Source organism: Adelges cooleyi, unplaced genomic scaffold (assembly GCF_023614345.1).
Source record: "Adelges cooleyi isolate 19-005CV unplaced genomic scaffold, UGA_ACOO_1.1 ACOO_flye_CR_arks_rails_tigmint_CR_PRNA_108, whole genome shotgun sequence".
NCBI lineage: Eukaryota > Metazoa > Arthropoda > Insecta > Hemiptera > Adelgidae > Adelges > Adelges cooleyi.
Genome location: NW_026095761.1, coordinates 611,727 through 632,875, shown reverse-complemented (window position 1 = coordinate 632,875; position 21,149 = coordinate 611,727). Strand labels below are relative to the sequence as shown.

Below are 21,149 nucleotides of genomic sequence, written 5' to 3'. Positions count from 1 at the left end.
TTACAAAACATTATATCTGACGAGTTGTTATATAATACAACCATTAAATTACAATTATAAATTATTAATTAACAGTTCAGAGTTTTTCATAAATGCTATCCTTGCACTGCGCGTCATATCAAATATAATACAATAAAAAAACTGTGCTAAAATCAATCTGTTTATGTTAATTTGATTTGCGCAGTGTTGGATATTTTACAAAAGAAGACAAACGAATTACGTTATTTGTAAAAGGTTTTGTTTGTAGGTACATTTGTATATGGATATGACATTGAATAATATTAAACTAGTTGTAATTGCGAAGTTTAAATAAAATAATAATAATATAATAAAAACAAATTTTTTTTTTAATATAAATATCCAAGGCTAAATAATTAACGCGTAGATAAAATACAATTATTTTGACTAGCAAATCTATAGATTTACTAGTCTAGTATCTAGGTGGTACTTTAAAGGAGGGGAGAGGAATAAAAATTAAAAAAGTCCCCTGTTTTTATTCATAAAATCGGGGAAAAACACAAAATTACTGTTACTTCGTGAAAAATCTGTCACATTTTCATCTAGACAAAGAATTATCTATTCCTCTATCCTTGATATTACAACAACTGTAATATCAAGGTATATACTTCTATGTATACTTCTTCATCTCCTTCGCCTTTATCCCGACTATTTGGAGTCGGCAACCCACCCTTGTCCTTCATTTCTAGTTGACACCTTCACTTCTGGTAATATAGTTCGGAATCCGACTTAAGTGTCATGACTAAAATGTTTTTGATAAAATCATGGGCAGTTCTATTTTTATTTAAATCATAACCCAATGTACTGGCATGGTATTATTGAATATACATTATTGACCTTAAGAGGACGTCACCCACCCGGGTTTTGGCTGAAACACTCATTGCAGGGGATTGTATTGTGAACGTTTGGTAATTTTACTGTGAATAGTGACTTCATAAGTTTGTCTCCTGCAAAGCATTTTTGATGGGAAAACAATTATTGCAATCCAGAATCCTGTAGAAATGAATGTGATAGTTTAAAAAAAAGACAACTATTAAAGAATCCTCACCTAAATTACAATTTTACGAAAAATTGTCTCTTTACTTTACTCTTTAATTACGGCGTATCACGTCCTCTTAAGTAGTTAAACGAATCTGAATTGAATTTTCTTTATAATATCCAATTTCACATGTATGTGTCCAAAAAAACATATTTTGAAACGGAAGACAAGACGGTTCGCCAACTTATTCGAGTTATTGATAATTCATTGGTAAGCCCATTAGTTTTACAACCCACAACTTGATAATAAATAGAACGTTTCGACACGAACACGAGTTGGTTGATTTTTCCATACGCACTTTTGATTTGATTCGATGACCTATCAGATTATGATGAACCGCCGAAACAATAATATAATACACTAGATAAATACTTGGGAATGTATGACTTTATTTTTATAGCTATACAAAGATGTGTAAGCGCCAGCTGTGACAGAAAGATAATTGCAACTGTAATTTAATTGAAAATAATGAAAACGTAATCTCAAAAAACCAAAGTAATCGGTTTGATAGTTTTGGTAACCTTGTAAATGATGGGTAATAAAATTTCGTTGCATAGATGTATTGATATAAATTACAAACGTGCAGTCAAAAATGATTTAAAGTTTGTTTTGACATTGTTATATTTCAAAAGTATTGCGACCATTTTTGTGCGCAACTTTATTTTTACAAGTGCTGGCAATAATAGTGTCAAAAATAATTGAAAGTGTTTAATAACCAGTGGGACAACTTTAACTTGTCATTCTGGATTATAGACCCTGAGCTCTGAAGTGTTACACTCAGATGTAGCCACTAATCTAGTGTTTTTTTTATAACTAGATATAGTCCCTAATCCGACTGTCAATAGAATAAAAGTCAACGGTCAATTATAATTCTAGTGTAGGCTACGCAAGGCTGTGGTGTAAAAGTAGATTAAAATATTAACGAGTTACTGGATTAAATACTATGAAATTGTCAAAATCGAATTAAAAAACCCATTAAAGTTTATAATACAACACGTGAATTTATTGAACGGTTGTAAAAGTTTATTGGCTATAGATAGTGATTATTTATTATACGAGTACTTTGAAGAGTTTTTTGTAAATTTTATTTATTTTTGTTAGTCAAAATTATGACTTAACAGTTACAGTACTTTATAAAGTATTATGTGGGATTAACTTAAAATATGAATAAGCACAACAACAAATAAATAATAATTATCACTTGCAATTGTTCCTAGGTAATTAAATAATTAAGGGTATTAGGGATGGGTTGGAATTGTTTTTACCCTCAGTTGAAAAAATGTTAAAAAGCTTATTTCTGTTAGAAGAGTAGGACAATGAAAAAGAAGAGGGGAAAAATTACATACTATAGTAAGTTCGTCGTGTAAAACAGTAAGGGGAGAATTAAGTGAGATGAGAATAGAGAAGCAATAATACATCATATTATTACTTAAAGTTTTATTTTATAATTTATGTTTATAACAATTCACATAACGAATACCTGTTTTAGATCATATTTTTCCAAGTAGTATTGCCAGTATTTTACGTTCTGATAAATGACACATGTTTATGATTCAAAATTCAGTTCATTCAATTTAATTTAATTAATCAAAAAATGTAATGGTTATTTAATTAAAATTAAAATTAACTTAAAATACTGTGATGATGTTATAACGAAGATAATGACATTATTTTGCCATTCCTAGTAAATCTCAACTGGTTTGTAAAAAAAATTTTGATATTACATAATAGTGTAATAATCACTTAATTGTTATTGTATTACATAATACGAAAATTATAATTTGTATTGTATAAATATAATGGCCCATTAAACAATAATAGCTCTGATGGCAATAAAAAATGACCTCCGTACATTGATACAACACTATATCTTGTATACGTAAAATAGGGAGTATAAAGTATTCAAACATTTTCATCAATATAATATATTTGCAAATATATTTTTTAATATAGCAAAAGTATAAAATATTATAATTTTTGCTGTGTGATGAACACTAAATTATAAATTTATTTAAGAAGTCTATTAGTGTTAGACTTATATTTATTTATATATTTTTTATTAATAAGATTAAACCAGAGCTGAAAGTTGATTAGTTATTATGTATCACATTATGATATACAATACTACCTGGGCCTTGGCCGTTTTTTTTTAAATGAGGCCGGTTTTACTGCCAACTTACAACCGTGTGAGTGACTTAAAGAAAGTGTTATATATCACTGGGTATCGGATTACAATAGTTCATTGCTATAACATATTATTATCATTGATGAGAAGGTAACATCAGCTGCTGCGTTTCATTAAAATATATCTAAGTACACGTGGAAAGTACCGAAGAGGGTGTTTAACCTCTGTAAGAATGTCGGCTGACCAAACTATTACATAACCAATTCATTAAACATTTCTCCAGGTCGACACGTGTAAAAAAAAAGATAAGGTTTTATATTATTATGTACTATTTTTGGATAAATAAATACAAAAAAAAGAACCGTCTGTACATGATTGTTATATTTTTAATAAGCATCATGTGTACAGTTATAATACTTAAAGTCATACAAGAAAAGGTTTAAATTGTACAGAACGATTTGGTGACTTGATTACTAATATAAAATGGTGGAAACCAAAAGGGTATAAGTTACTGTTACGAAATTTCAAGAGAGAAATTTTTTTTTTCAATGTATTTATGATTGAGGGTACCGACAGGGAGGGACAGCTCCCCCCTAGCTTTTTTTGTAAGCTATAAAAATATATCCAATATCCCAAATACGCAAAACCCATAAAAAAATCATAGACGGTTCCCTCCCCTTGAATTTTCATCTGAGGGCACCCTTGTTCGTGATGATCTTGTGGGTTATATTCAATATCTTTTTCAATAATAAACAAAAAGTTATAAAACAAACGCAAAGATGAAAATATCGTATTGAAACATATTGCAGGATCAAACACTTGTTTTTGAACAAAATTTCACTAGTATCCTTTTGAGTTTCATCACTTGTAATAAAATTATTATGAAGTATTACTCACTTTATGTTTCTACTTTACATTTTAAGGACGCAAAATCTCGAGCCTTTCATATTATTTAAACGTGAACACATTAAATTGATTCCGGATCTTAGAAAAAAAATATCATTGTTACACATCCCAAGTAGCAAAGAAATTATTTTCAAGTGTAAGTAAGACAAAACAATGTAGTAGTAGTAAATACAATTTTTAAGTAACGACAATATTTGTTATGTATATAATGTTTATAAATATTATTTCTACGGTATGGGAAATAAAATACTTTTATATCGATATTTTTTAAACTGTTCCACGCAGCAATTAAGAAGTGTTAATATTTTATACATGTTTTTTGGGTTTGTTATAAAATGTTATAAATATAACATTTATTTAAAGATTTCAACGAATGTATACATTTTAAATTTATATTGATGAAATATTCATGTTGCATAATGTTTGATTTCCTGCCTAAAACATTTATGATAATACTGGATTCTATTATTAAAATATTTAAGTAATATTATATAATTATTTTATAGAATAGGTTGAACATTTTTTATAATATACATAAGAAATATTTTGTTTACGCTACATTTGTAAATGTATTAAATTAAATTTATGAAATACATTTTAATTGTTTTACATATTATGTTTTTGATTATAGTTCAAAAAAAGTATTAAAACATATGTCTTGTATATTATACATATATGATATATATATATATATATATATATATTTATTAATATTCCTTCTTGTATATAAATCCGATCAGCCCACCACAACGCTATGCGTGGCCAGTTAAGATGTGTTCTGGTGCTCGAAGTCTGTATTGTCTTTTCTCTTTAAATTTTTTTAGATAATGGCTTATCCAAGAAGAAGTTAATGGGTATGTGTCTCACTGTTCTTAGTGACACATCAGGTATAAAGTCACTATAAAACTTTTATTTAAACCTCTTAATTAAAATAAATTTTATTTAATTTTTTAATATATTTTAACACTATAAGTGATTTTGTTTTTTTATAATCATATTTTTTTTTCAACGTACGATTTAATTAGATTTGTATTTTATGATGCATCTCTATTGAATTTACTTATACTGCACTGATTAGTAATTAGTAAGCTATGTGGACATATATAACTTCTAAATGTAAGGCAGATCGTCAATTTAATTTTGTTTGTAACGTTTTAAACATGTTTTCTTGCTATTTGGGTCTTAATGTGTACTTAGTATACTTACCAATTGCCCGTACAAATAATTTTTGTCGAACAATACTATTAATTAAAGAGTCAGAACTTCACACGTCTTCACTAATGAGATTAGTTATTGGTTGTAGTGAAAATGTGTACTTGTTATAGTAATTATTTATTTACAGTACACACGCAACATGTTGCGCTATTACAAAAACTGATACCAATTGCGTTAATATACATATATATATACACAGTATGAATTTATAGCAGTACTTGATTAAGTAAAATGTAATTCCATCTTGAAAGCCACACGTACATCGAACTCTGTTGTATGGATTCGACGAAGCTGTAATCTTACTCGGAAGCCTTGACTTGGAAAACAAGAGTAAGATTTCAGTTTGTTGCCATAAGAAATCAGTACTCCAATAAACATAATATATGTATCAGTTATAAACGCGAGCAGTCAACCGTATATCTGTCTCCCAGACAAATAATTTGCCACATACACGCAACGCATTTGTCAATCACTTTTTCAATTCAAAGTTGTCGTGTTATAATTTAGTATTTAAACATTAAAAAAATACGAAGTGTTCATGTTTTGTACGTTTTATTTCAATCCGATAATCATAATTGTTATTAGTTTTTACACTTTAGAAGTTCATTGCCGTATCATTATATGCGACCTAAACGTAAAAACAAATTATTATAATTGTTGATTCGTAATGTGATAACTCATTCTGCCGACTAAGATCGTTTCAAATGTATCCACACAATCAATGGACATATTTTATAGTGGCCGCTTTACCATAAAATAATTGACGGCGATTGCTCTATTAAAATGTTTAGCTAAGCCTTATGTTTCTCAATACCGCATCAAACTGGTCCGTCAAAACAACTTTTAACAATGTTTAAATAGTTAATTTAAAAAAGGTGTCGAAAATATGTGTCGTATTTTCTCACTATTGAATATTATTAGCTACGAAAACGGGACATGTCCTATGTTAAGACGAGGACAACTTCTCGAAATTGCCGATTCATTTATACTTTAAACAGGTATTTTTTTAAATTATTTATTTATGTCGAATTTGTTGTAAATAAAGTTGTTAATCACAGTCTCAACAGTTAAATATATTACAATATTAAGTGTAGTATGATGTGTTCTAAGGCTCTTTAAAATTACAAGGCAAACGAGAAAGATAATGAGTTATTAAAGTATATAATCTACTAAGATCGGCACTATTTTAGATTTTTTTATGTTTTACTCATACTGATTTTATTACAACCAAAAAGTTTATAAATTTAGTCAATATGAATTTAAACAATTTATTTACGCCTAAAAACCACAAAATTGACTGTTGTGATCAAACAACTCAATTAATAAATAAAACTGGAATTTAGAACAACTATGTTTAGAATTATAGCTGTCGAGGTTTACTCAGATGTTTGATTCATACTTGTGTAGGATGGGGATATAATACTAATAAAAGGCACAAAACATTCGTTATAAAAAAAAAAATGTTTTATATAAAATTCTTCTTTTTTTTTTTTTTTACAAACGCTTTGAACTCAAGTTACATACTATATAATATAAGACATCCGTGTTCTTAAAATATAATGTAAACATTTTTGCTAATAAATAATTATAAATAAAATACAATTTGTATAGGTATTAGTTAAATAATTAATCAGTTTAATTAAATAACATTGCAATTAGTTACAAAAGTAACAAAAATAATCACATATTCGTTGCGAAAAAATTCAGTAACGAAAATAAATAAATGTATATAAGAATTATAGTTAAAATAATATATTTTAAACATAGTAGTAACGTGCGTGTGCAAGCAGTACAGCTTTATGACAGCTGTATAGGTAAAATACTCGAGTGTTTTTTTTTTTACGATTTCTTCAGTGCCTCTTTCTCTTCTAAAAACTCATTTTTTTCCCGTTCTTCTCTTAGATGTTCTCCATACATCCATCTAGAAAATATCGTGGTTTTTAATTATTAATGAATGTTTGGTAAGCGATTTCGTTTTGTTCCTAAATCGTAATAACATAATATCATTTTACGCAGCTAAATTTACACTAATCAAATTTTCAAGCTTATTTCCTGTACAACGAGAAAAGAACAATCATGTAACCAGTTGGCCGCCCGTGGTAGCTTAAATATGAGTATTTTTATTTTGTACACTGTTGTTTTGCATTTTTAAAGACAAAACTTTTTAGCGGTTTAAAAATACAAAATAATCAAATACTTAAGTTTTGTTATTATTATTATAAATTATAATAATAAACAATTTCGTAAAATTATTGAACTATTTTAAAATATATTTAACTTTAGATTCAACATAACTAAGAGGGTAAATGTTACGTTTGTTTGGTTATTAATACAAAATATACTAAGTACCTTTTTAACTTTGTAATTGTACATCTCGGTCCGTCACACGCGGAACAAAGTATTTATACCAAAAAGCCTTACCAAAATTATTTATTTATATGTGTATAATATAATAACATAGTAATGTTGAAACAAAAATGACATAAATTCAAAATCGTTTCTTTTTATATTAGTACTGTTTTTTTGTTATATACTATTTATTTGTGTGTATTATCTCTAATGAAATTCTAATTATGTTTTCTGATGTCAAGATTATGACATTATTATCTTGATTTAAATTATGATAAAATAAATATTTGTTTGTAATAGGTATTTGTTTTAACTGGTTTTATTAAAAAAATATTAATGATGATTTGGTATACAAAACTTGTGTAGTATAAAATTATAAAATGCAACAAAATCTAAACGATTACAAAGTCATAAAAAAAGCACCCAGCCGAAGTCCAGCCGACGATTAGGTTGGATAGGTACCAATACACTGATAGCTATATCAGTTTTGTACTTGTTGGGTTTCAGAATTTGGTCTTTCATTATCATCCTCCTTATCTTGTAATCTGTACAACCATCTGAGTACAAAACCAGGAAGACATTATTACACAACCGTTTATTATTGAAAACAAATACTACGTGCTAAAATGCCCCGTTCTGTAATTTTCGGGTCTTGTGGCCATTTTCAAATTAATATTTAAGCGTAGATAAATTTGTTGTTAGACATGCAGACGGTTGTCAACATCATTTATTATCTGTATATAAGTTATGTTTTGTTTTTATTATTTAAAATGTTTTATTCGTTTTTATAGAACAAGCAGTTTTTTTGGTATAAATTCTACCTACAACAGAACAACACTATCTTAAATAACCTCAAAAGGTATGTAAAAAAGAAAATGTTGCAAAGAATGTTTACAATTAAACTAACTTAAAATTACAATGTAAAGCTGCGTTATCCGCCAACCAGATAAGTTTTTTTTATTAAAACACGATGACTTCGTTCAATAGTCGGATTTCAATAATAATAATAACATTAAATAATAATATTTATCTTTATTTAGGATACATAAATTGTCAAAAACTGATTCCGATTTTTGCCGTAGTCATTTTTCAAACATTAAAATGGTTATTCTTGATATAAAACTTATTATCTACTTTAAAACTATAGGTACCCTTAAGCTTACAAAAACCAATGTAAACAAAATTCATAAGATTAAAAAGCGTGGAATATTTTTATGTAAAATATTGCTAATATAGTACGTGCTACTTTGTTTTACTATGTTGGCGACTTAAAATGTTCTCAGATCATACTTATTTGACATTTATTTTTTGTAGCGATCATATACTTGATGCATTAGACCAAGGCTATCACAACCGTGTATTAAACTTTGAAAGTTAACAATCATGTATTTTTTTTAATCTAAATTCTAAAATATGATTATTATAAATATAAATTGAATAAACAATATTAATAGATAAGCAAAATAATTTTAAATGGTTTGAATGATTGGCTAAGTTCTCTTAAATATCTTTATTTAAGTAGTTATACTTAATGTCAAGGAAAATAGTTTTATAAAACTACTTTGTCCTTAATTTTCTTTTTATTACGAAATACTTATGTACACTTAATTAAAACTCATTAGTATTCAATTATTTGTCTAATAAGGCTATTAAGTACTTGTTATTGATCAGGTAATTTTATCAGCAAAATTGTTATGGTTATCGTTAAAGCTTGGTAATTTTCAGATTTACCATGATCACCAGATGTATGGTTCATGGCAAGTTACTAACTTTCCAACCGTCTTATAGAACTTTCCGGGCATTTGCAATTTCTACTCTTTCGTTGAACGTCCTTTTTCCAAAATTAATTAATTTGTATATTGTGTTTACTTTGTCGAACTGTTCGCTGTTTTTCATAACCGAAAATATTTAACATCAAGTTCGACAAAATAAAAATATTAAACAAAGAAACTTATCTTGGAAAAAGCGTTCAAAGAAGCAATAGCAATTAAAAAAATCCTAAAGAAAAGAAGTACATGGCTCATATTATGAAGTTATTTGAAAGAAAAAAGAAACAAATCAAACCAACTGACCACTACCAATTAACAGCAGAAACAGCTGTTGATCCATCATAACTTCGCCGAGAAAACACTGTTGCAACCACAGACATAATAATTACCGGTAGGAAACAAGTGATGCACGCAGTATAGTCACGAAAGTTCAACGGTGAGAGATCTCTGAAGATGGATCATCAATGTGTTTAAAAAGCCACTTTCACGTAACTAATAACAACACGGATAGATCCGAAAATCACCAAACTAATAGTCCAGTCCGCGATAATGTTTATTATTTTCTCTAATAATCTAAGTTATTATTTAAAAAAAAAAATGTAGTTAACATTTAGACGGCCTTGTATTAATCGTGTTTAAATTGTTCTATTATTACTCGAAGTAATCATTTTAATTAAGATTCACCTATTGGACGAGAACTGGCAAGAACGCAAAATGTATTTATAATAAAGCCTGACCAAGATATGCTCTATCCCATATAAAAGCGACAGAGTGTGCAGAAACCAAAACGCGTTTTTTTTTTTTTTGTATAGTATAGTTTAGTATTAGTTTAGGAGAATTGGAAATACACAGATTTTTTGATAGGAAAAAGGAATCTGAAAACGAATTTAATATCATATCCGTCTCTTGTATAGGGGGGAATATGTTTTCACCGTTTTTTTTCAATCTTAATGTTAAAGTTGGCTGACCTTACCTTAAGTCTAACCTTACTTTCTATCGTCAATATCTATCGTCGACATGATTTATGCATGCGCGCTATAAGATAAGCTCGTCCCATGCGATCCAACGGAACTCACACACATTATCTTCTCAATATCGTTCCAATTTTAGTAAATTATTTACTGCCAAAATAACGCCATGATCATTAACACTTGATTACAGCTTGCTCGCATGCGATTAAAGTATTGCCTAAACGTAATTGCTTAAAAAATAGACCCTTTCCAACCTTTTTAACTGTTAAACTTAGAATTACAAAAAATATCGTGCTTCAAAATAATATTGCATAATAGACTTACAAGAAAATGAAAATACTCGGCGTAACTATTATTCCTCCGACAATATAGAAAGTGCCTGGTAACGTATGCAATGTAGAACTATAGATTAAACTAAACATAGGTCTGAAGATTGCTGGAACTATGGTTTCGACTAGTGACACTATTGCTAAAACTTTACCTGCAAAATAAAATGTTTGACATTTACATATTAGCTTTGTATGATTTTTTAAACTTTACATGTATGTTTATGCATGGGTTAGTGTAACAAATCACGAACGTTGGTTAGGTTTCGTTTGGTTTAGGTAAAGGGAGGTTAGCGCGGAAGTACATATGAACATGGATATGTCTTAATATACAAGTATAGGACCCTGGTACTTTTTGATATCGAATGTTTTATCTCTAATCTCTTATATCACCTCCAGTATCCAGCCGGACCATCTCAGCATCTAGCTAAACTATCTCTTAACTCTAATCTCCCCCCCCCCACTGATAACCACCAGCATCTAGCTGGACCATCTTTAAACTCTTATCTCAAATAAATCTCTTATCTCTGTAATTTCAAACAAAATGTCTTATAAACTAAACTAACCTAACTTAATAATAGACTGTACAAATTATTAATTACCAAGTTCGTTGGCTGGTACTAATTTTGATAGAATCGATCTTATCGCTATCAAGGACGTTCCGTGGAAAATATCAACAAGCGGAGCTGCAACAAAAATAAACCCAAAATATTAAATATAAGGACGGCAAAAATTATTCTCTAGCCACTGAATACGCACCTAAATAAAATATATACTGGTTTGGCGCAAGACCGTAAACGAAAGCACCTAAGACTTTACTCAGACATCCCATTGCTCCTATTAACCTATCGTCGATTTTTAACCAATTGACTAAAACAGTTAGAGTGAATCCAATACCTAAAATACAATATTAAATATTTTTTAATACTTATTATAGAATCTTTAATGAATTCTATTCGAATAAATAATCAGTTACAAACCTATGAGATTACAGATGAAGTAATACGTGGAATATAAACTATAGTGTACTTCATTCCACTGATATTTGATTCTTGTCAACATATATGTCAACTGTTGTTCGGCTAAAAAAATATACAAGATTGGTTCCATTATACACTTGCTAAAAGCTTAAATAAAAATAAAGTACTTATCATTTAACTATTTGACAGTTAGGTATATGCTTTAATAATTTATAATCAGCACTTAATCGATGATATCATCAATATAATAATGATGTAAAATTATAGAAATAATAACTAAAACATTTAATATAGCATATGATGTGTTTTTATTTTTGTGACTAAACCCACGATATCTTTTAAACCGCTGAACCGATTTCTTCGTGTAGCAGCTCTATTTATCAGAGATTGTTCCTGAAAGATACGTTATTGGGCCAAAAGCTTTAAAAAGTCACCCCTTTTCCATCAAAATCGAGAAAAACACCCAAAAAATGTACATATTTTTCAACTTAAAATTACGGTGCTCTATAACTTTTTTAAAATTATTCGACTATTAGTTCCAAATTTGTAAGGAATATTCTTTAAACATAGTAATACTGATACGCATTGACAAACCGAAAAACAAATTAGAAACCCTTTTCTTCTAGAAGGGGTGAATTTCTTTTTTTACATAACTTTTTTAAGCTAAGTTTTTAGGAATTTAGGCTTGAAAATTACCTACTACCGTAAATTGAAACAAAATTGATTTCGTCTATATAGGCGTTAAAATTGAAATTTTACATTACAAACACTTACAACGATTATTTAATAATCACAAACCGGTTAGTGGTCCCAAGACGAAGACTATAACCAACATAATCAACGAAATCTTAAGTCTCCTGTTGTTTTTCTCGGCTTTAAACGTGGTGTAGAATGCATCTTGAATGTGTTTTAGATCAAAGAACTCGTAAATTTTGAGCAAGTACGATTTTTTCCCGTGTATTTGCGTGGAAACACCGTCATTTTCTTTTTTAACAATTTGCTTTTCCTCTTTGATCACTAATATTCCATATACAAAGGTAAACAGGTACAAGGCCAAGGTAATATTGTACACTCCATAAAATCCTAATTGCTTGTATAAGATGCCGGACAGCGCTGCTCCGACCGGCACACTTACAGAAGCAAACAAAGACACCATTCCCACTCGGAACGTTCTGTTTTCTATCTGAAATACACATACAAATAATGTCTATATAATATAAGTAAATGAACTATTGCTCATATTAATAATAATTTTAATATCTTTATTTAATAGCTATAGACTCATCGTGTAGAAACAAACGCATTAGCTGTTGTTAAAACACCTCTAAGATATCAATATAGCCACAAAATGTTGTCATTGCTCAAGTTTATTTTTAAAAACATTTGTATAGGGTATTTTTCGAAAATATTTCCAGTTATACTTTGCACGTTACTGCAAAACGTTCCGTTAAGCCTTAAACTAAATCCGAAATCCTAGACTATAAATATCAACAGATCCAAGCTTAAATTTGTACAACATAAAGTATTATGTACCCATATAAAACTCCTTAAAACCCACCCACTTGTAATCCGCTTAAAAAAAATATCCGTGTATATTTTGTGTGTCCGTCAACACAGTCCATCGACGGTTGTAGTAAATTATACGTTCTAATTTTAAGTTGATTTTATGCGAAAAATTGCCTGTACGGTTCGCCTTAACAAACAAAGAAGCAGAGTGTAGCGTCCCGTTGATGTTGTGACAATGTACACTAGGGTGGTTCTTATTTATGAACTTTTAAAACTTTAATGGGCTACCCCGCCATTTTGTTCATTATTATGAAAAAAAAATTTGGGTAGAATTTGGTTTTGATAACTCACCCCCTTCACGTGCCGCAAGGGGGTTGAAAAATGACCAAATGGGGTAGTTTTATAGTTTTTTGAGTTTAAATAAAAAATTATTGCATTTAGTATAAAATTACATATTAACTTTATGATAGATCATTAAATTCTCTATAAAAAAGGTGTTCACAAATTTTTCCAAAAATGCATTATTATCCAAGAAAAAAAATAAAACATAATTTTTTTCATTTACGATGAACGATTGGAAATCGAGTAAAACGCTTTTAATGCATTTTATACAAAATTAAATTGTCTACAAAATAGATTATTAGGAAAAATTTCATACGATCAACCATTATGTATTTAAAAATCGTTTAAACAAATATATTGTGAAAAACGAAAATTATCGTTAGAAAAAAAAGTATAGAAATCGACCCGGGAACGAAATAAAATAATCATATTTTTTCCTATAAAAAATGTTTTCCAAATAAATGAAAAAAATTATGTTTTATTTTTTTTCTTGGATAATAATGCATTTTTGGAAAAATTTGTGAACACCTTTTTTATAGAGAATTTAATGATCTATCATAAAGTTAATTTGTAATTTTATGCTAAATGCAATAATTTTTTATTTTAACTCAAAAAACTATAAAACTTCCCCATTTGGTCGTTTTTCAACCCCCTTGCGGCACGTGAAGGGGGTGGTGAGTTATCAAAACCAAATTCTACCCAAATTTATATATAAGTACTCACCGTACTTATGTCGCCGACGTAGGCGAACACGGCCATGAACAGTACGGGCAAACTGCCCGTGATCGAAGACGGCACCGACTCGATAATGCCCGCGACTTCCATGGGCAGTTCGTAGAAGAAGTAAACGCACACCAACAGGCCAGCGTTGCGTATGACCTCGCCGAGTATTGGCAACAGCATGAACGGCTTACGTTTTTGGTTACGGTCGCTCCACGACCCAATGAACACGACCAGTATGCAGGGTATCAGGTTCTGTATGACGTTCTGCCATATCATCATGTTGACCGACAACACTTGGACCATGGTCTCCGCGTCTTTGTACAGCTCCGAGCCGTTCTTGTACTGCGCCGAGCCGTTCTTCAGCTGCAGGGCGTTGCACACGGTGTCGTTGAGCTGCAGGTTCACCCGGCATGCCTTTTGGAAGTTCAGATTCTGCGTGGTCAAGTTCGACAGGATGGAGGCCATTTGAAAGATGCCCAACAGCGGTTCGACAGTGACGTTTTGCAAAGTGTACGCTATTTTCGAGCCAAAATTCGTTTTCGGCGAATCTTTGTCCGTTTCCTTTGGATTGCCGTTCTCCATTTGGCCGGATATCCTTTCTTTTTTGTTCATTTCGGAAAAGTCAACGCAACCGGTCTGTAATATATAATATATATATGTATATATATATATATATATATTTATATATCCTGATTAACGACCGCCTGTAACAAACAATAAAACCGTTCGTAATGAGATTACACACGCAAATAACTCCGTATAACTGTACGATTTTTATGTGATTTTTGTTTTTACAAAAAAAAAAAAAACTCCACTTTGATGCGAATCTGTGGTTGGTACTGTGGCTAGATTTTTAACTGATTTATATGCAAACAAATTTGAGTTAAAAAATTAACATTCTACTTAAATATCTATATATATATATATATATATATATATTGACGATTAAATTCGTACAAATAAAAATATATTTAAAATTATTATTTGAATTTTTTTTTAAGTACTATTTTATTTGTTATATTAGTTTTTATTTAAATTAATTTGTATTTAAAGTAGTGATGGGAATCCGAAAATCTGGATTTTTAAAAAAAAACACTATTTAAGCCACTTGAAAATCTTATAAATATTAAAAACTATTACATTATAAAGATGTGTATCTAAGTAAAATTTGTTGATAAAAATTATAAAAAAAAACTCTAAACTTTGTCTATAAAATGCTTTCGGATTTCAACAAATCCGAAATCCAAAAGCAGTTTATCTTCTTGGTTTTTTATTTTATTTTTACATAATTATCAAAACATTTTTACTTAGAGCTTACACAGCTTTATGTTGTAAAATTATTTAACACTTTTTTTGGTGAAAATCCGAATTTTCGGATTCCCATCAATAATTTATAGTAATAATATACATTTTTATTTTTTATAGTAATTTGTATTAAATTAGGGTCTTGGTTTGCTTTAACCCAAATCAACAACCTTTCTAAAATCATTGTTCTTTATTCAGTTCATTCAGTGACAAGTGCTAAAACATTTCTAATAGTTAACCCTACAAAATTATTTCGTTTAAAATTAACGTTTTAGTTATTTATAGTTTATAGGTACAGTATTAGTACTTACAAATTGTAAGTTACAATAGTACTGAAATTTAAAGTATCATATTATGTTTAAATTTTCGTTAACTTCCATTTACTTATTGTAATTTTTTTTTAATATAACAATAACTTTTCACAGCATTTCTGGTTTCATTAAAGATTTATAAGTTTTTTTTTCAAGTTAATAATACATTTTTATTACACAACATTATAATGCTGATTTTCTTCACCTCATTTGTTCACACATTATAATATGATGCATATTTATTCGTTATCTTATCAATAATGTATACATATAAATAAATATTTAAGTATATTATTATATATATTAAAGACAATTATTTTACGGTTAACATATTTTTGAATAATTTATTGTAATTGACTTTATTACTCAATATCTATATTATAGGTAATATTATTTATCAACTACTTGGAATAAACAATTAAACATACAATAGTTTCACTTTTCCATGGTCATAATTTATATGATGTATTAAATTGTTTAGGGGCACATGAATACTATACAGGGTTTTATTCAAAACAAACTAATTAATAACATAATATTTGAAACAGTTACTTAACCCATTATAATATGTACAATGTTGAATATTTGTTTAATTTTTTTATAAGGACGTTATATCCCCATTTATTAAGGAGTATAGTACAGGGAATTTATTGCGAAATCTTAATTTGAAGGTTTACACATCCCAGTGTAATTATTAGGAATCTTTATTGGTAGTTAATCTATTTTTAGACTATCACAACATCCTTGACAGCGATTTAAAAAATTGTTTTCATCTAAACATAGCTACGCATATTCTCTAATATTGACTATATAATAATCGTAGACATTTTTTATTACATATTTAAAATAATAATAACTTTACCTAGGTTTTCTCGTCGGCTTTTTTTTAATATTATTACCCTACATTTACAATTTATATTTTAATTCAAACATTCTTTTTACTTTTAGTCCGTGTATAATAAATTTAAGGGGCATTTACACTAGCATTTATTAAGGCGCGTTGTGTAGGCAATTTTTTCACTAAAACTTAATATTAAGCTAACATTTTTAAACAAATATATTACCATAGGAAAAAGGATATATTTTCATATTTAATATGTTGTCAATTTTTGTAACGCATGTAGGATCTATTTTTGTAAAAAAACATATGTTTCTACTTCAAAACCGTAAAAGTACTGTCTCTTAGAATAGGTACTTTGTTTTTATTAAGTTTCGAAAAATCATTCGAATTCTACATAAAATGTTCAAGGCATCGATCGTGGCACAGTTTTAAAATTATTTTTAGTCAATTCAATGAAAAAAACTGCAATTTTAAACTTCTTTAAACTAAAATAATTAAATGACAAAAAATAATTTTAAAATTATGCCACGATCGATGCCTTTAAAATTTTACGAAGAATTAGAATGATTTTTTAAAACTTAAATCAAAGTATTCTTAGGAACAGTACGTTTTGAAGTAGAATGAGTGTTTTTGACCAAAAACCCGCGGGTGTAGAGGTCCCTTAAGGTTAAATTCAAGTTTTCTAAAAAAAAAAATACGAGAAAACCTAGTTAAAAGTTCTTCTCCTTGCAACGGTATCAACATTTATTTTTATATGGACACGACACTAAATTGCGATACGAAAGTAGCTTTATAACTGAGCAACAAGATAATTGTTTATTTGACCAGAACATATAATTAAGACTGTACTATCATCATAAATCGCAAGGAGATTATAGATCGGAAATAAAATCACTATTCGGGTGCCAGCAAGCTAAAGCATGTTCTTATGTTTTATAATTTTAGCCGTTAGGCATTAAGTAGACAGTAACTTTTTTTTTGCTATGACTATTTCGCTTTGGCCTACACGTTTTTACGAATATTTTTCAAGGGTTGACGTCCTCCTTACCATAGGAATAAATACTTAAGAATAGACCAGACGTTCTTACTCCATGCAACACAGTATGGTTAGGTTAGGTACCTAAAAATATATTTTATGGTTTACGTCCATCTAGGTATGTTTAATTTTTTTTATAATACTCCAATTTTATTATATATATTTTATTTATTAGCAATCAAAAAATAATTTGTGGATTTAAGGGGATTGCATTCGGTCTGTTTTTAAAGAGTTTTGTATAGGCTATATTTAAGAAAAAAAGAGGTTTTAATGAATTTCGACCTTGTCAATTAATTAACCAGTTAACATTTGTAAGCTTCACGGTGTTTTTTAAAAATTTAATTCATTTTTTCTTCGAGTAAAATATAATAATAAAAAAAACAAAAATCGGCTTCCTGTATAACATAGTAAAGTGTCCAATGAAATCGAATCTCTTTACAGAATTTAAATCGGACCATCCTAAGTAGTCGACATTTCGTCTGGATCTTTAGTCTGAAATGTCAAAAAACAGACCACATGCAATGCCTTTAAAACTTATACAAATTAACCGGTAAATTGGCATGATCGAAATTTATTAAAATCTCATATTTCTTTAATATTGCCTATACAAAACTCCTTGAAAACAGGCCGCATGCAATCCCCTTAAATAATAAAGTCAAGTGTAGTAATTAAAAAAAAATTATAATAATTTACGTTGGTCATTAATCATACATAAAAGTTTCTTATTTTTCAAGGAGACGGGGGTAAAACAAGACCTTCCGACCTCCCCTAGCAATTGTCCCATATTTTCCATACCGGATGCAGTGGCATATTTTATAGTGGCAACAGGGCAACCTCCCCCTCCCCCAGAAATATACAGTTTTTTTTTTATATTATATATGCGTTTACCGATGCGATCATGTTTTAATTGATATTTATCACATCTCATGTGAACCGTTGTCCGACGTCCAACTAGATTGAGTCAGTGTTACAGTCTGTAGTTGGTTAATGGGTGTGGTGGTCCACCCGTCAGTAATCTAACGATAAGTATTAAATTCGGATCCATTATCGACAGACCTGTGTATGTATTATTTTTGTTTGTTATCATTGGGATTTTTAGGTGTATGTCTGGCTGTTATTATAAAGCGTGTGTTATAAACTATAATAATATTCATTTGCACCGTTTCGACCAATTTATTGATAACTACACTAGCCGATAACAACTTTTAGTAACAAAACAATTCAACCCGCCAGGATAAATAAATTCATGTACGATGTGAAATACCGCTGAATATATTAAATTAATAATAACAAGTTATGATAATGAACATAACTTCAAAAACCAAAAACCTATCTTATCTTATGAATAATACCTCCATAGAGAGATATTTGTATGATAAAAAAAATGCAGCGGTATGTGACACCACACTGTACCTGTTACGGGTTCAAGGCAATATGTACCTACCCTTACTTGATGATGCATTACCTATTGTGATATTTGATTTACTTGTCTTAGTTAGAGGCGTAATTGCTTTGATGTATATCAAACAGGAAAAAGGATAATTACAGATTTTGAAATAAACTGGCCAGGGTAGTTTATTTTTAAATTCGAACTTGACCTATTTAAAATTAAACGACGATTTTGATGCAATAGTTGAACAAGAGTTGACGGAATTTAGAAGGTAGACCAGAAGAAGTGTAATAAACGAAAGTTATCTATAATGTCACGTATCTAATAACAGACTGCAAGCGACCTTCTTGCTGTCTGCCAAAAAGACAGGATTGACAAGTTTTTTTCTGGAGTAGTTATTGTCATGTTATTGTGACATTGTCTGAAATACAATTACTTGTGCTCGTGATTTATGTGGTATTGTTTTTAATTATTTTGTCTCCTAAATTGTAATGATTAAAATAGGCAATACCAGTATTTTTGTTTGTTTTGATTTGTATAGCTACAATTGAAAACCGAACCGGTTTCACTTATGCATTGCATCGTCATGGACTATGGTGAAGTGTATACCTGAATTCCAAACTTTAGGTCAGGGTTACCTAATGTTTATACCATGCAACTAATAATAATAATTATTATTATGTATGTGTTAATGTGATATCTGCGCCTATATTAGTTTTACATAAAAACAAAACTAATATTTCATTATTATGACGTTCCTATGATAATATTTTTTGAACTTTGATATAGTTAAAAAGGTTATTCAAAAAAACAAACTGATATAGTTACTTCATCTTGAAGTTAGAATAACCCAACTGCCTAAATGTACTAAAAAATAATTCAAAACAATGTCGTCCAACCATAAATGTTCGAATTGTTGTATAAACACAACGGTTGGTTTACGGATTTGGTATTATTTATTTAATTTATAATTACAGATTTAACATGGAATTACATACATTTTGTACAGTTGTTATTTGTTTCATCAAACATATATATTAGTTCGTTTTGATATTACAATAAGTGTACTTTGTTTATTTATAAATATTTGTCGGAATTCGACATAATAATATAAAATATTGTACGTGTTTTCATTCAAAATTCATATTAACAAAAAGCAAGATAGATCCTACAGCCTACTATAGTTTACACAATTAATGTATACCTACACATTTTTACAATTTACAATATACAAACATTATTTTCCGATGGTAACTTTTTACACAGGCACTTGTAATTTTTATTTTGTTTTCCTATAAAGCTGTAAGAACACCACGTGCTTTAGCTTGAGTTTAAAGTCACTTAAATTGTTCGACGATTTTAAATTTTAAATGTTTTTCAATCGTTTTTTAATCAACAAGTTTTTAGTTTAGATATATACTGTCACGTGTCTAAAACTATTAGTATAATTATTATTATTATTGTACTTGTAGCGAGAATGATATAAGACTTTTACAAGGCTAGAATAACGGTTTTTTGTGAACATTTTCAAATTTTCGTGGTTCCACCCCTAGTTTTTATTATTATAACAATATGTTGACTGTACTTACTCGATCAACGGTTTTTTTTTTTGTTCAAATATCACTGGCCGGTTACAACATGGATTCTCAAAAAGAAAAAAAAACTTTTTTCCACTTAACCCAGTAACGGTTGGGTAAAAAAAACCTGTAACACGTATATTTATTGTTTTTATTTATCTACACAATTAAAATGTTTTTTTTTTCTTTTTCGAAATTTATTATCTCACGCGTACTCTGAGTAAGATGTCCATGTGATTTGTCATTAACAAGTACAGCCTTCTCTGACCGTCACGACTGGAGTAGTACCAAACGTTCACAACTGCAGTCTGCGCTATTGGCCAGTATTGCGTGCGCGCGCGTGTGTGTGTGTGTGTGTGGATGCCCCTCAACCCTCTTTACTACATTCAAACCGGATTGTTATATAATCCAAGCTGAGAC

The 21,149-nt window shown here is 29.1% G+C and overlaps 1 protein-coding gene and 1 long non-coding RNA gene across 4 annotated transcripts; one reads left to right on the top strand and one right to left on the bottom strand.

The window, feature by feature from the left end:
• Nucleotides 1–5,804: 5,804 nt before the first annotated feature.
• On the top strand, nt 5,805–10,207 carry LOC126847347 (uncharacterized). The gene is made up of 3 exons (XR_007687054.1): nt 5,805–6,301; nt 8,444–8,511; nt 9,378–10,207. It is a non-coding gene; the product is annotated as an uncharacterized LOC126847347 (long non-coding RNA).
• LOC126847337 (proton-coupled folate transporter-like) lies at nt 6,838–21,079 on the bottom strand. Of its 3 annotated transcripts, none has more exons than XM_050587479.1 (9): nt 20,945–21,079; nt 20,742–20,856; nt 14,270–14,973; nt 12,497–12,881; nt 11,699–11,800; nt 11,478–11,615; nt 11,321–11,404; nt 10,717–10,873; nt 6,838–7,224 (listed from the first exon to the last, which is right to left on the bottom strand). In XM_050587479.1, exons 3-9 carry the CDS (start codon nt 14,879–14,881, stop codon nt 7,143–7,145), a joined length of 1,560 nt encoding a protein of 519 aa, XP_050443436.1. In that variant the 5' UTR covers nt 14,882–14,973; nt 20,742–20,856; nt 20,945–21,079; the 3' UTR covers nt 6,838–7,142. The 3 variants fall into 3 exon arrangements, 2 of the variants coding, with proteins under 2 accessions (XP_050443436.1, XP_050443435.1); XR_007687051.1 differs by adding an exon at nt 8,076–8,209 and having other exon boundaries at nt 7,201–7,224; nt 20,742–21,054; XM_050587478.1 differs by having other exon boundaries at nt 20,742–21,050.
• Between the last annotated feature and the right edge of the window lie 70 nt (nt 21,080–21,149).